The 17,377-nt window shown below is 36.9% G+C and overlaps 2 protein-coding genes across 2 annotated transcripts; one reads left to right on the forward strand and one right to left on the reverse strand.

Annotated features, from left to right (window-relative positions):
* Positions 1-3,529: 3,529 nt before the first annotated feature.
* eno2 (enolase 2) lies at positions 3,530-12,219 on the forward strand. Its single transcript, XM_057354562.1, has 12 exons — positions 3,530-3,650; positions 5,294-5,379; positions 5,771-5,866; positions 5,950-6,008; positions 7,342-7,411; positions 7,692-7,825; positions 7,959-8,181; positions 8,304-8,501; positions 9,114-9,315; positions 9,588-9,696; positions 9,791-9,849; positions 10,510-12,219. Exons 2-12 carry the CDS (start codon positions 5,295-5,297, stop codon positions 10,577-10,579), a joined length of 1,305 nt encoding a protein of 434 aa, XP_057210545.1. The 5' UTR covers positions 3,530-3,650; position 5,294; the 3' UTR covers positions 10,580-12,219.
* Positions 12,076-16,423, reverse strand: tpi1a (triosephosphate isomerase 1a). The gene is made up of 7 exons (XM_057354583.1): positions 16,250-16,423; positions 15,206-15,329; positions 15,032-15,116; positions 14,803-14,935; positions 14,590-14,675; positions 14,007-14,094; positions 12,076-13,467 (listed from the first exon to the last, which is right to left on the reverse strand). Exons 1-7 carry the CDS (start codon positions 16,359-16,361, stop codon positions 13,349-13,351), a joined length of 747 nt encoding a protein of 248 aa, XP_057210566.1. The 5' UTR covers positions 16,362-16,423; the 3' UTR covers positions 12,076-13,348.
* Between the last annotated feature and the right edge of the window lie 954 nt (positions 16,424-17,377).

Raw genomic sequence — 17,377 nt, forward strand, 5'->3', positions numbered from 1 at the left:
AGAAAAACGCTGGTAATCGAACAACGGCGGTACCCATTGACTTGCATTGGTTTTTTGTCCATATAGTAGAAGCGAATGGGAACGAAAGCGAACCAAAATATCTTCTTTTGTGTTCTGCAGAAGAAAGTCATGCAGGTATGAAATGGCAAGAGAATGGTTACAGATTTTTCATTTTTGGGTAACTATCCCTTTAAGATATTTGCATGAACAATACATGCGCTTAGCTTGTTGGTTTGATGCAATTCGTCTACTTTCATCTGTCATTATTTATCATGCTCAGGGTGTCATCAGGGGAGGGGAGAAGCGCAGGAGGTTGTTTTCCATCGCAGTTTTCCCCAATCTAACCGTTACCCATGGAAACATCTGAAATGAGGTCAATTGGCTGCTCTTTAAAAATTCATTATATTTATTAGACACACTGGGTTGGTGATGCCTTAACAGACGGTTTCAAAGCAAAAGCATAAAGAAATGTTACTGCGCATGCATGCTTTTGTGGCACAAACTTAACATCCGGTACACGTCCGCAAAGAATAGAGTCCCTGTAGATTATTTCTGATAACAAGCAAAAGAAATAACAAGTAAATGACATTAGCTAGCAAGTTCAAAGTATATATTATTACCACCAAGAAGAACCGTTACTTGGCTAAACTCGAATACAACAAAGTTATACGACCCATTCAACAAATTGTTTATTTAATATAATTGTTATACAATCAAACATTCATATAAATTAATATAAATAAAATAAAATATAAAGAGTTATATTACAGCCACTAGAAAGAACGATCAACAAACACAGACCGGAAGTTAACTTCGGGCCAGGCGCGTGCATCCAATGAAAGGTCTATACAATTTGCCTATGAATTACTTAAAATAAGATGTTTTCATGAATTTAAACGCTTATCTTATATTGATTGAGTTTAAGTAACCAAAGCCGATAGTACAATAAAGAATTAAGATCAAAATTGCTTTTAGATAAATGCCACGTTGTTTAAAATAGTCTTGAATTACTCAGCCTATACTGTGTGTACAGTATAATGATACTACTTAGTATACATAACCTGCCAGTAGAGATGCGCCGATATGTACATTTTGGCCGATAACCGATCATTCTTGAACATTGGAAGCGATAACCGATTTATTGGCTGATATACCTACATATTTTGAAATGACTGAAAAATCTTTTTTCCCCTGAAAATCATTTACCAACTTTACACTAATTAAAGATTCTTTAACTTTTAAAATTTTCCGGCATAATGTTTATTTAATAAACAAATTAAAGATGTTCTTCCAGAGCAACCCAGAAAGGTGTTCTCAATAGCCACAAGTCTAACAGGTCTCAAGACAGAAAGCATTCAGACAGCAGTCTGATTCAAACAATGTACTTTTGTTCCTATAATTTACATATTCATAAATATCTACTTACTACATCAACAATGTTTTGCTAATAGCAGGATGCAGCTGAAGTGGTTCAACCAGAGGAAATGATTCCTAATATATCGGCCTAAATCTTTATTATCGGCCAATACCGATAGCATTTAAAATGACCATTTATCGGCTGATACCGATATGGACCAATAATTTATTGTGCATTCCTACCTGCCAGTCACTATAGGTAAAGGATGTTTTAAGATCCATCATCATATATTTCAGGCATGCAGATATCCACACTTCTACTGTAAAAAAAAATGTTTCAGTGTAATTTTGAACATGTTATCTTTTGACATGAACAGATTCAGAAACTGCAAGTTGGGTAAACTCAAAAAGTGACATTGAAACAACTAAACTGCAAAACATCTTTTCATAGTGAATATTGTCTGCCATACAACGTTGTAACCGGGAGGCCAAATTCATATTAAAATATGATCACTTCAATAACTGTAAGTCCTGACATCACTGGCAACCAAGAAGTCGACCAGCGCTTCCCCTTTAGATGCAGAAGTGCTTATGAACTGTGCACATTTTCAAGCATCGTAAAAATGAAATGACTGCAGTAACATTGGCAGCAAAGCAAAACTGAGACATAAATGAATAAAACTCATAGTTTACTTTAACATTTATTCATTTACAGGATGCTTTTACCCAAAGTGACTTGCATAATTTTAAGGCATTCGTGGGAATTGAACCCATGACTTTGGTCTTGCAAGCACCACGTTTCACCAGTCGAGTTACATAAATGTGAATGTACAAGTTTGACTTGTTAACTAGAATAACGTGTTGATGCTGACCTCTAGTGGTTGACTAGATAATAAACTACACAGTTATAATGTCACAACATGTTAGCATTAGCTAGAAGATCGTCGTGGGTTTATTGTTTCATTTATTCCTACTTTTTGAATCACAGATATCCAGATACATACTACTGCACTTTTTAGTACATTTCAAAGAAACTGAAATGCAACTAATCTATGACAATCCTGTGATCCTGTCCGAAGTTGTCTTCAGAAATAAGAGTGAATTTGACACATGGTGAAAACTCATGATGTTATGGGATATGTAGGCCTGCCACAGTTTGTTCTTACAATAAAACCTCTCATTTATTCTGAGATCCTGTAATGGTGACATTTTGATTCTAGAAGTTCATGAAACCATGTAAGGTTTAAGTTTTGGGTCAGGTTTTCCACATAATAACGTTATTTAAGCATGCTCAACTCTTGATTCATAATAAACACTTACAGCTACAACGTTGTTGTTTAATCAATGACGTCATAGGAAAATCATGACCATCACTCAGTAATGTGTTCCTTAACATTTAGCTTAGGCCTGTATGAAATGGATAATGTAATACATCACACAATGAGTCTGATAATCAGTAGTTTGTGGAAAAAAATGTAAAGTTTTTCATTTGAGTGAATCTACAAGACTGGATTTACTGTGATTTAAGAGGCCGAATGAAATGACGTTTATATTGCAATGTATGATTGTCATTTATTATAAATGTACATTTGTATGTCTTGACAAGATTGTATGGGTTCAAATAAAATGATAAATATATTTAATCAGAACTTTTTAAATAGCAATGTCTCTTGTGAATGTGACCCATTTCTCTGAAAAGATAATCTTATTATAATAAACAGAGTAATCACAGATTATGTTTCACCTTTATTTGTTGTTCACTTTAAGTCGTTCATTTTAAGATTTAATTTAATGTTCTTTATTTCAAGATTATTCGGCGTGGTGTGAGAAATTTGAAACACATAAACATTAGATCTTAAGATCTTCTTATCTCTGGCATGTTTTAATATTTATCACAAGCTTTGCATTCCCTTTTAATGCTGCATGATTGTCTTGCTTTTGCGCCCGACCAATTTCCTGATTTCCGAACCCAACATCAATTCTTCAATCTATTTTTACCCCTAAACCACAGAGGAACATTGCAACACCCTGTGTTTGTGACTCCTCTCCACTTTCTGACTCCCTCCTTCCCACTTATTAATCAGTCTTGACCCTCTCATCCTCTCTCTCTGTTTCTCTCAGCATCTTTCTCTGACTCATCTGTTCCTCCCTTCCCCCTCTGTTTCTCCTCTCATCTTCCTCTTATTCTCGTTTCCACCCACCCTGGCTCTGTTTTCCCTGTCTCTCCCCCCCCCCCTCTCTCTCTCTCTCTCTTCCGCAGTTCAACACTTTCCATCTTCGCGCGCAGACGGCAGGTAATCGCATTAAACTCTTTATTCTCTGGCATTTTGTACTTTTGACAAATGCATAATTAACGTTGTTGCTGAGAGCGCGTTGAGACGGTTTGGCACGATTATAAATAATGCCATCTGATATAAACCGCAACGGCACATAGGGTAGTCTGTTTGGACACATTTCGAGTCGGTTTGGTGAAATGATTAATAAATGAAGGCGAGGTTGCGGTTTTGGACACCGTGTAGGGCACATCTCCGCAGTCTCCTGAGTCAAGTGTCAGGTTGCTTCCGACATTCTGTTGGGATGCTGCGCGCAAATGATGCGAATTTGGGTACCAGTGGTTCTCTGGTGTAGCATCGTTATCTGCGCTCGCTGTTAGACGTCGGCCAAATGGATCACGCGCTATGTGTGCGTGCGCTTCTGCATGTTTACTGTGCATGATGTGTGTATCCGTGTGTGTCCAAGCTGTTCTCATTTGCGTCCGTGTGCTTCAATTCGCTTGCATTCTATTCTCCATCTTCCTTTGGACCTCCATCTCAGAAAGCTTTTCTGTTTTTCGCCAGGGGGATGTTGAATTATTGAGCTTTTTCTTGCCCCATCACGCCACTTTCTGCGCTATCCACCCCACCCCTCCTCTGATCACCCACCACCACCTCTCTCTCTCTCTCTCTCTCTCTATCTCTCGCTCTCTGTATTTTGCTGACAGCACCCTGCTGCAGTACCACACCGGCACGGCATGACTGAGATCCGGATTTACACTGATGATTAGAATCAGAACCACATTGAGGTGGTCTGAATGCCATACCTGCAGGCATTACAAATGATGCCCCTCCTCAGTCCAAAGGCTATAGTGGTCTATGCAGGTCCGTGCTGGTAGATGCTTTTCTTGGTTGTAGGCTATTTGGAAGGCAGTCGAGAGGTTTTTCATTAGTCGTGAGCGGTGTGGCAACATCATATTTTAGTCTCAGTGCTCTCGTTGTGTCTCTCATTGGTAAGGAGGGCAGAACTGAACGTTCCAGAAAAACACTCCTGTTTACAAAGGCCACGAGATTGATATTCTGCTTCTGATGGATGTGCTTCAGCTTTAAGCATCGATCAATGTTATGATGATGAGTTTGTGTGATACTGTCTGAGAAATAGTTATAGAGATATAAACTATTTGCGAAATTGCGAAAGTCTGCAATTCAAAATGTAGACACGAAGATTTCTGAAGTTGGCCTAAAATAAAAATAGCATCTATAAGTCTGAGCTATATCTAGGTCACAAAATTACAAAGCAACATTGTGACATTGACTCTGTTCAAGTCTTTGTACAAGGTCAGATTTTCTTGCTTCCACTGAAGCACACGACGTGATCTTTAGAATCCTCTCAAATCATGCTGTGATCATGTTCATTATTTATTCATCCTCATGTCTTTCAAAATCTGTACATGACTATATCTTCTGGGGAACACAAAGACGATATTTTAAGAAACGTCTCAGTGGTTTTGTGTCTATACAATGGAAGTCAATGGGGGCCATTGTTGTTTGGTTACCGGCATTCTTCAAAATATCTTCTTCTGTGTTCTGCAGAAGAAAGAATGTCATGCAGGTTTGGACGTGATGGTGAATGAATGATGAAAGCATTTAAGCTCACATGCACTTACTTTTTCATCTACCTTTAGCATGTCTATCGTGAGCATCGTTGCCAGGGAAATCCTGGACTCTCGGGGAAACCCTACGGTGGAGGTGGACCTGAGAACTGATAAAGGTGAATCAATAAAAAACATCTTAAGGCTCCAAGCCAAGACTGCATTTTGGACAGCAATATCAATGTGTTCCTAGATCCTTTGCGTTAAAGGTTTTGAACGTTATTCTGAGGGAACGCACATAGGCTACTGATCAAATATATACCTTGAATGCACTGCAAGTTGCTTTTCATAAAATGTGCACAAGAATATTTGTGTTATTTAAAAGTCTAGAAAGAACCAAGGAATCCATTCAAATGTGTTTATTGAAATATCCACCTATGTAATTGCCAGTTAGGGCTAAATGTGTCATTATGGATCAGACATTACGCTATGAATGCACCGTTCAAAGATCAGCGGGTGATCATTCACTTTGATCGAGTGGCAAGTTTTTAAGCAAATTGTTTGTTTCAGGTGTGTTCAGGGCCGCAGTGCCCAGCGGAGCGTCTACAGGCATCTATGAAGCTCTCGAACTTAGAGATGGAGACAAAAGCCGTTACAAAGGCAAAGGTGAGCGACCACAGATATTAAATGAACAGAAAGCATTCTTTTATTTTCTGTTTAACTCGTCTATTCTTGTCTTTTGTTTGAAGGTGTCCTGAAGGCTGTTGGTCACATAAATGACACTTTGGGACCAGCCATCATTGCATCTGTGAGTGAAAAAACAACAGTTTTGCTTGTATTTACTTATGAGATTTAGTGGAATTAAGGTGAGATTAAGTTATGTGTATAATCCACAACACAAGATTCAATCAAATTTACAGAGAAATTTACAAATCCTTTGCAGCTGATGCTCAATGTGGGGTTTACTACAGGTGGGATTAACTGAGAAGAATATAAAGAAACTAACTAAATCTTCTTATTTCTTGATCATTCAATAAAGTCAAAAATATATATTTTCTAATGGTACCTGCAGTATATAAAAAAAATTATTAGGGCTGTCAAACGATTAATCGTGATTAATCGCATCCAGAATAAAGGTTTGTGTTTACATAACATATGTCTATGTACTGTGCATATTCATTTTGTATTTATAAATACAAACACATACACAAGTATACATATTTAGGAAATATTTACATGTATTTATTTATATTTACCAGTAATTGAAATGATATATAAATGTTTATTAATTTTTAGATTGTTCTTAAATATATGCATGGATGTGTATGTGTTAATAAATACAAAATTATTATGCACAGTGCACAGATATATATATTATGTAAACACAAACTTTTATTCTGGATGCGATTAATCGCGATTAATCTTTTGACAGCCCTAAAACTTATACATAGATACTGTATAACACATTCCGTTTTCGCGGATATACTTGCTGTCAACATGGTTAGTTAGGAATGAATGTGTCTACAAATATCTTTTTTAAGCATTATTTACGATGTTTTACATTGTTTTGTTTTTGAGACCCTGGCCAATTATTTTCATTCCATGCAGTTTTTCCCCCCGGATATTTGTCCACCTCCAGGTGTTTTTCAAACTGACCTTTTCACAATTCAAGCATTTGTTGATTTAATTACTTATTTGTTTGTTTGTTTGTTTTACAGATCAGATTCCGATCAGATGGAATCAGAATCAGATCCCACTCCTGCACTTTTGTTTCATTTAAGACTTTTTCTTTTCATATTTTGTACCCATTTACGTGTAACAGGAGATTTTTAAAAACAGGTTCCACTGCTACAAACCAACAAAAGGCCGAGACACAAAGTCTCCTGTTATCCAGGTCTTAATTTTCATTCTGATCTACATTTTTTATTTCTCCTTTTCATATCCGATCACCGTTTATTAGTAACAAAGACTTACTGTCAAACTTCTGTGCGTACAATGAGAAGGATAAACGCAATACTCATTTGATCATTTGAAGTTAACCGAGTTAATTTCCCAGCAGCAGGAATAATGTTTAGACCAAGCGATAACACATCAGGATTTTATTAACCTGTGGAGTTTTGTCTTCATGGTGTGAACTTTAGGAGGTCAGTGTGGTGGAACAAGAGAAACTGGACAACGTCATGATTGAAATGGATGGCACGGAGAACAAATGTGAGTTACTATACCTTAAAGGGATAGTTCACCCAAAAACAATCATTCTGTCATCATTTATTCACCCTCGTGTCTACTGTGGAACACAAAAGAAGATGAGAAATGAACCACACAGTGGTTCCGTGTTCATACAATGGAAGTCAATGGGGTCCAGTGATGTTTGGCTACCAACATTCTTCAAAATATCTACTTTTGCCTTCTGCAGAAGAAAGAAAGTCACACAGGTTTGGAAGAGAAAATGATTTCTTATAGTTATTTTATATGTCGATTATGTTTCTAGCCAAGTTTGGTGCTAATGCCATTCTGGGAGTGTCTCTGGCGATCTGCAAGGCCGGTGCGGCGGAGAAAGGCGTCCCCCTGTACCGCCATATTGCCGATCTGGCAGGAAACACAGAACTAGTGCTGCCGGTCCCTGTAAGACAATTTAGCATCATAATCTATTCATATGATTTCTGTCGTCATAATTCATACCTGTAAGTATTTTCTCTTGAGAGACTATAAAGTAAATATGGCTTAAGTGCATCTATCCATTTGTCTGTCCAATCAGGCTTTTAATGTAATAAACGGAGGCTCCCATGCCGGAAACAAGCTTGCCATGCAGGAATTCATGGTACTACCCGTGGGGGCGGAGTCATTCCGTGATGCGTTGCGCGTCGGGGCCGAGCTGTATCAGACGCTGAAGGGTGTCATCAAGGAGAAGTACGGCCAAGACGCCACCAACGTCGGTGATGAGGGAGGATTTGCTCCAAACATCCTGGAAAACAGTGAAGGTGTGTTGATGGGTGGTGATAATGGTTTCAGGGCAATCTAAGCCTGCTCTAAAAGCTTTAATACGTTGTCATTATGCACCATAAGGATGTAATTTATGGTCTTCTCTTTCTCACACCCACAGCGCTGGAGTTGATCAAGACGGCCATTGACAAAGCGGGTTTCACAGATAAAGTCGTGATCGGTATGGACGTGGCCGCCTCCGAGTTCTACCGCGATGGAAAGTACGACCTCGACTTTAAGTCGCCCCCAGACCCCAACAGACACATTACTGGCGATGAGCTTTTAGAAATCTACCAGACGTTTGTCAATGACTATCCAGGTAAAATGTGTTTGTGAGAGTTTAAGAATACTAAAAGACTAGAACAACTTCAACAACTTGAAAACTTAACTTTAAGGCACATTACATTTAACATTTACATTAAAGCATTTAGCAGAGGCTTTTATCCAAAGTGACCTACAAAAAATGAGGAAAACAATGGAAAGGAGGCAATAATCAAATCAAATCAAATTTCTAATAATACTAATAATAATTCAAATTCTATTATTGATATATGTATATAAATATGTGTATAAAATGTAAATAAACATTTAAAATAATAATTATATAATAATAATAATTATATAACAATATAAAATTATATATACTTTTTTTAAATATTATAAATAATATATATTTATTATGTATAATAATAATGATTTTTTTATTCGTTTTAGACTTAAAATATGCTGTGTTAAAACGACAAAATAAAAAGAAACAGTTTGCAGGAATGCACTTACAAAGTATGTCTATGGAGCAAGCTACTGCATAAAAATTTAAATACATATTTTTTGTAATATTATTGTAAAACATAGATGCTGTCAATAAAGCTTATTTTGTATTAAACTCAAAATGTTAAAATCTTTTTATTGCTGTCTTATCCTTAACTGACAGTGGTGTCCATCGAGGACCCATTCGACCAGGACGACTGGCCCGCTTGGACTAACATGACGGCCTCCATGGGGATCCAGATTGTGGGAGATGACTTAACCGTGACAAATCCGAAGAGAATAGAGAAGGCTGCGGAAGATCGAGCCTGCAACTGCCTGCTGCTGAAGGTCAACCAGATCGGCTCCGTCACAGAGGCCATCCAGGCGTGAGTACCAACCAACTGCAAAAAACAAACAAAAAAATGCCTTTAATGTCACCTTTTGGGTTGCAGGCAAGTATATATACATATATACACATACAGTATATATACACATCTAATTGGATATCGTATAGTAAGAAGTAAGCAAGAAGTACCATGGTGCTTTGGCTCATATACAAAAAAGCACCATGATGCATTAAATAACCTGATCATACATTTTCGCAGAGCAGTATTTTCTAGGTCCAGTGTGTCTTTACATTAGATTGTGTATTTGTCAGGTGTAAACTGGCCCAGGCCAATGGATGGGGTGTGATGGTCAGCCATCGCTCGGGAGAGACTGAAGACACTTTCATTGCTGATCTAGTGGTGGGGCTTTGCACTGGACAGGTACATTTCATTACTGCAAAATATAAGCCGCACAAGATTCATCATAAGTGCACAAAATTGTGCATTTTTGGCAAATTCTGTTCTTCTCTTTCAGATAAAGACAGGAGCTCCATGCAGATCTGAGCGTCTCGCTAAATACAACCAACTTATGAGGCAAGAGAATAATCAGACATACCATTCGATAGCAATTCATTCAATATATGATGACGGCCCAAAGTTATGATCTGAGTTCATGCATAACCTTCAAAGGAATGTTCTGGGTTCAATACAAATTTCACAAATAAAACGAATGTCAAATAAGATAATTAATATCAGAGCTTTCTTAAAAAATATAAAAATTTTGCTTTTAAATTCACAGAAATGTTGCAATGAAATGCTGAAAATTTGAATGAAATTCACAGAAATGCTGTAATGTATACTTAATTTATTATTAAATATAATATTGCAATAAATAATATTACTTAATATTAATCAAATGTATCAGTCAATATTGCTGACATTGTATTAAACCCAAACATTTCTTTAAAAATCTGTTTCTCTGAATGTTTGAAAATTACACGGCATATTTAATATTTAATTTGTTGGAGCAGATACAAAAAACTATAAATACAGATACAATGCTTAGTTCCACAATTGCTTTTGTTACGAAAAAGTGCCAAGAATCAAGTCTCAAGAATAGCAGCAGCCACATACTTCACCAATAATTATTCATGATTATCATGGCTGATTACAGACTTCTGTAAGACTCTCTCTCTTTTTCTCGCTCGCCCTATAATCAACCCATGTCAATCTGTTTGTGTTTCTGCCACACAGGATTGAAGAAGAACTGGGCGATCAGGCTCGGTTTGCCGGGCACAACTTTAGAAACCCTAGCGCTCTGTGAGACCGACATCACCACACTGAAATCACACAACAACGACTGACAAACTGCACTGAACCGACTGACTGCCCCGATAACTCAGAATGCATTCAAACAGCACTGTTTGCACTGATATACAAACAAAGACACATATATGAACCCGACTGGACTGAGGACAGGCTTTGAAAGACCAAATATTATGCACAGTGGATCTAGTTTTAAGCTGACGTTATGCACAAGAGATTCTGAATTACTTGTTGGGTAAACCACAGGGTGAATATGCATGCATGCCGTTATGTGGATAAAGAAAAAGAATTTAGCAAGGTCATATGTTTTAATGGCTAAACAGAGAGATTTAAGATGGATTAAAAGAAAAGAGAGACTTACAATTAATATTCAGTGTTGACATTAATCTTTAAAATTCAATTTAGGTTATGAAATATATGTACATATATAAAAAACTAAAGAACACACTAAATAAATCAAATGTAATTTATATGGTACTTTGCATGGGAGTTAGGGAAAAAGAGACGAAGGAAGAAAATATGCAGATATTTTGTTTAGTTTTTTGGCCTGAAATGTAAAAAAGTGACATTATTTATTTCTACACATAAATAACGAGAGACACCATGCTGTGATCATACTGTGATAAATAACATTGGCAGTCATGTAAAAATGTTTACTAGCATTTTACTCAGTACGTTTGATCAAGAAAGTTTCTCTCAGTAACTGTTTTTGGAGAGATAATAGCATGTTGATGCTGAGAAAAGGCCAAATAACAAAACAAAACAAAAAGGCCAGAAAGCTTCACAGAAAGAAAAGAAAACAGAAAGTTATTCAAAATAAAAGATACAAATGTTTTACACTTTAGCATTCAAAAACAAATGAATCAATGTGTGTACTAGATTATGTTTCTTTTAATAAATGTGCTTCTTAATCTACATTAAACAACAAGAGAAATGTGGAGGATTAAATGGGTAAAATTCACAGAATCTACTAACAATCTTTCCAGAGCAGATTTTGCCCACACCACATCTTTATACATCTGCCTGATCTGTCATCTCGAAGATGAAGTGTCATTTTTTCCACTAGTATGGTTGTTTAACTTTCTGGCCTATCCAATGACGTGGCTTTGGAACAGGACTACTATAACTGTTTGTCCAAACAAAGAAAGACAGGGGCTTTTTGGTGGAAATTATACACTTTACCTTTAAGATTATTTCAGCTATTAAAATATAAAACAGAGATAGTGAGTGCGCAAATAAAATATTCAGAGGAATCATAAAGTCATAATGACAGATCTCATTCAAGAACTAGACTGACAGAGCAGCTTATACACAAATATAGACAAACACACATGAACTCACATTTGTGTAGCAAAGTGTCACCTCAACGCACACGACTCCTCTTCCGTGATGGACTTCTTCGTTCTGTTGCTTCCTTTCTTATCGTTTTCTGTTCACACCCCCTCTTTTCCCTTCTTGTGGTTGACTTGGCTTGTGCCCCAATGCCTGAAATCTCTCCCCCCGCTGACTATCTACTCATTTTCTCCATTCGTGGGATTATTGTGGTAAAAAAGGAAAAGCAAGATGGAGAGTAAAAAAACAAATAACTGACAAGCCTGTTAAAAAAATATGGAATTAAAGCTGTCATTACTTTCGTCAGTCTTGAGTCTGTGCGTGTGTTTTTTTTCTATTCTTTAAAAGCACATTTTTTCCTTCTTTTAAAGGTGCGGTGTGTATTTTTTTGGAGGATCTACTGACAGAAATGCAATGTAATATACATAACTACATCCTCAGAGGTGTATAAAGACCTTACATAATGAAGCGTTATGTTTTTATTATCTTGGAATGGGGGGCCAGCGGTGGAGCGAGTCGTTGGTTGCAATTCACAACCTCACCACTAGATGCTGCGAAATATTACACACTGGAGCTTTAAAGTTCAGTCAATTATCTAACATTAAGATATAAGAAAGTGAGGGTTTCAAATGGGTTTACGTTTCTTTTTTCGGCCGCCATCTTAAAAGTCAGTCCTCGTATGTAAAGCATCCTTACATGAAATGCCACACTGAATTGAATGGTTTTAGTTTACAAGATATTTAATAAAATATTTTTGTCATATGAAAGCATGAATCTGATGTGCATTAGTGTTCATGGTAGATTAATGCTCTTTTAAATCTGCTTTAGATCAGCTAGGCTCATAAATAGTCTAATACTACACCATTTAAAACCAACTAAAATTTGATTAAATAATTTATAATGTAGAAAGTGCACACTTAGAAACCAGAGTTAGCTTTATACATCTAGACTTTATTGTACGCACACAATTCATTCTAGACAAGCACCAAGAACTACACATATTAAAGCTGGACAATACACAATGAGTGGACAGAAAAAAGATGAGATTTTCTTACAGAGGTAGGAGTTTCTACAGAGGCTCAAAGTCTTAAAATCAATCAAACATACAACGCTGGTCTTGTACAGTTTTGACTACAGCAAATCATGTTAGACTTCAAGTAGTGAAATGTCCAAGTGTATAAGACAAGTTTGTTCAGGTGCAGCAGCAAATATTAACGTTTAACATTTGTTTTCAGATATATTAAGTAGAGAATGTTAACATGGCAGTTCAAAACCGTCATGTTTGACCAGCACATTGTCAAACAGATATAAATGCCTCTGTGGTGCAATAACTAGTGCTTACAGACCTGCTAGAATGACAAGAATCTGGTAAATACTGATTGTGCAATGTGACAGCAATTGTTACTGTGTTGGACCGTCGAATGGTCGAGAATCTTTATGAGCGTGCATTTATGATGTCAACAAACTCAGGCTTAAGAGAAGCTCCTCCCACCAGGAAGCCATCGACATCAGCCTGGGCCGCAAGCTCTTTGCAGTTGGCTGCAGTAACAGAGCCTGTAAAATAAAAAGAACGGTTCATCTGAAAAAGGCGGGACTATCAAACAATGATGGGGGAGTTCAGTAGTTCAGAAAACCTATACATATCTACATATGGAGTCAAAATACACTACGGAGTCATTAAATATAACAAATCATGTAAAAATCCCTTAATCTTTTAAACAACAGAGAAGTTCGTGTTCAAGATAGATCACAGATGTCAATGTCATGATAATCAAATGATGTGGATTTGAAAACAGACCGTAGATAATTATTTTCAGTATTTTCAGAGTGTATTATTTCAACCCAAATGTGCATAATCAAACTATGCATCATTTTTGGATAACATAAAATATAATATATGAAAATATCTTATAATAATATATAATACATAGTGATATATTATGATAAAATATCGTATAATAAAAATCCTCAATTTAACCCCTGACAATACTGATCCTGTTCACCAAATAATGGTGAAAATCACTTTTTAAAAAGTTTTGACTCTACAACCTACATAATGATCTACATCTGGTCCCAATGTTTGATGAGCTCACCTCCATAGATGATGCGCACGGAGTCGGCGACTGCGTCTGACACATTTGCTCTCAGCCACCCCCTCAGCTTTTCATGCACCTCCTGAGCCTACAGCAGTAGAATTACAGCATTCGTATAAAATAAACCATCTAATCGCACTGGTTCTCGTACGTCATTTGCTTTTTTTACCACTAATGAAATTACGCAATCATGAATAGCACAACTGAGGATTCCACAGTTGCTTTTTCTACTTCGGTTTTGGTGGATCAAGGAACGAACAGTAGAATGAATAATGCCTTGTGTTATTAAGAAGGGAAGATGTGCATGGCCTTGGAGCTGTGGATAAGAGTGAATCAGAGTATGGGGTGATGTACAATGAGACTGATGATTGGTGGAGAAAGGAGTGTTCCACTCTCTGCAGACTGATGCTTGTCACTCTGTTTTGAGTCGATCCTGCTCAGAAAAGTTTCCACAACACAATACATTTATAACACAGATAAATAACGCCTGTTTCCAGAACAGATTATTAAATGACTGGAATTGAGGGGAAACTTGATGTGATGGCAGTATGTCAGTCAATAGATTTTGTAAGTACAGAATTACCTGAGCAGGGGAGGCAGTTCTCCCAGTGCCAATGGCCCACACTGGTTCATACGCTAGAACTACACCAGACCAGTCCTTCACATTGTCTGTAGAAAACCATAAATTCAGAGATTACATAATACAAAACATGCACATCATCAGGGACAGGCTCCATGTGGTATATTCCATTCTGTTTGAATGATCAACTTAAAATATAAAAATTTTTTGAATAACCTGCAATGACTTTGGTCTGAGCAAACACCACGTCCTCAGTTGTCCCAGCCTCTCTCTCCTCCAGCTTCTCCCCAATGCAGGCGATCACGCCCAGATCACTCTCCAAGCAGTGGGCCACCTTCTGACCAATCAGCTGCGATGGAGATCACATCACAACCAATCAGAGACAAACAAGGCACAACTGAATACGGCCAAACAAGAAAACCTACAAAAATGATTTCTTTCGAACCTCATCGCTCTCGCCAAAAACGTGCCGTCTTTCAGAATGCCCCAGAATCACCCAGTCGACGCCGCAGTCTTTAATCATTGCCGGACTAGAACGGAGGAATTGCGAGGGGACACAAGTTTTGACAGTGATACATGTTTCTTCATAAAAATGACAAAAATAAAGAAATTCAAGTACCTGATCTCCCCAGTAAAGGCTCCTTTGGAAACTTTGTAGCAGTTCTGGGCGGCCACACCGATCCTTTGGTCCAGATTAGATCTTGCATAGTCAAGATAGATGGAGGGAGCTCCGCACACCACCTCTGTGTGAAAAACACAAAGCTGTTAGGATATAATGATGATATATGACAACACAAGCAAGCATGGCTGCTTTTTAGTTTCTTGCATTATTGCGTATAATATATAAGGTTATGTTATTAATCGCATAACGATTTTTAATGGAGCTTTTTGTTATTTTTAATGCTCAACAGTGTCTGTCCAGATTAACTTCATTGTATTCAATTGAAATATATTTCTACAACACTTCTCACAATTAATGCAAAGCAGCTAAATACATTTTAGCAGAAGAGATATTAGCACAAAAACAGTATAGACATAAGGAAAAGAAATGACATAAAACGGGAAAATTATAATATCAAGCATATTTTAATTTTCCATTTTTATATCATTGCTTATCCGTATATCCTTGTATTTTGCAATCTGCCAATAAGTAAAAATATGTAACTGAATGGCCAAACTAGAAAAACATGGGAGAATAATTTATGATTGTATTCCAATTTTTGTGGGAATTTGTGGCTATAATATTCATATAACTTGGGCAAATTCGATTATGGGACAAATAAATCAATCAATCTTGCGTTTTAATAGTGAATCGTTTTACAGACAAGCCAATTTCTTCTTCAATGAGAAATAATGAAGGACATGATGGATTAAACTGATAATATATATATATTTACTTGCCATCAGTCAGTGTGTTTTATATACACGTTTATTACAATGTGACGCAATGTTTCTAAACAGTTCAAAAACTAACGTCATTCATGACCAACATCCATTTACAGTCACGTGACGTGATGAAGTCCAACGCATCTTTTATCTCGAATATTTCAAAAGGCAAAACAACAAGGGATTTACCAACAAGTTAAACAGACAAAAAATACACCATCCTTTAAAACAGCTTCAATAAAGCCCGACAAAATGACATCAAATAAACGCCGCTGACCCGTTTCATCGTGCAAACTGGCTGTGTTCAAGGTCATGATCAGCTCGCCCAGACTTTCTTTATCGCCGTTCATTTTCCAGTTTCCACCGACGAAGAATTTTCTTGCAAACATCTTTGCGGGAGCGGCGAAAGACACGGATGAATAAAACGCACCGGCTGTGTTGATATGGCTTCCCCGGGAGATTTGCGAATCCTACTATGGTCAAGGTTCTCTTAATATTTATAGGCTAGGCCTTCGTCATTGGACGTACGGCACGGAACGTTGTGGTGCGTAATTAATATTTATAAATAAGCCTTGGTCATTGGATGCTAGGCAAGAGACGTCATGATGACGTTAGGATGATATAGTTATTATTCATGAGCCATGTTTTGAACGCTCAAGCTCCTGCGTCAAGGTTAAAGGGCGTGAATAAACGTCAAAACGTAAAGCACTTTTTTTGTGTAAAAAATAGTATAGTATATAGTATAGTATAAATAGTTCACAGATAAATAGTGAAATAAATAGAGTTAAAAATGTACCTGCAAAATTTAAATACATGATAAAAATCGATTATAAAGACACGTAAAAATGTATTCAGTTAATAACTTTAGTTTTTTTTCTGTAACGTTATTTTTCATTGTGTATGTGATTATATTTTTCCCAAATAAATATTGTTCTAAAAGTAGGATGTTGTGTATTAAATTCTATTTCTCTGTAAAGCATGGTAACCTCAAACTCAATCTGCAGAAGATAGGAATATAAGTCTATTACTAGTATTATTTACCACAGATCTAATTGCTGTTTCATTATGCAAAGTGAATTAAAGTCTTGAAAGAAAGCTGCCTAATTCACTTTATCAAAGGGACTGAGATATTTGACTTTAAAACCATTTAATTCTGCAGTGGACTTCTATTATCTTTCATTCTTTTCATTTCTTTAATATTAAAGGCGGGGTGTTGATGTTCAAATCACCAAAACAGACACACCCCTACCCCCATCTTTCGCTTTCGTCAGCGCTCGGCTCGACTAATGTCCGTCCTGTGCACTGTGCACCTTACTGCTGATTGGCTACAAGGTTGTTTTGGTACTTTGTCTAAACAAGCGTAATTCGGAAATCGGACACCCCGCCTTTAAAGGCAACTTCTCAT

Source organism: Triplophysa rosa, linkage group LG16, assembly GCF_024868665.1.
Source record: "Triplophysa rosa linkage group LG16, Trosa_1v2, whole genome shotgun sequence".
NCBI lineage: Eukaryota > Metazoa > Chordata > Actinopteri > Cypriniformes > Nemacheilidae > Triplophysa > Triplophysa rosa.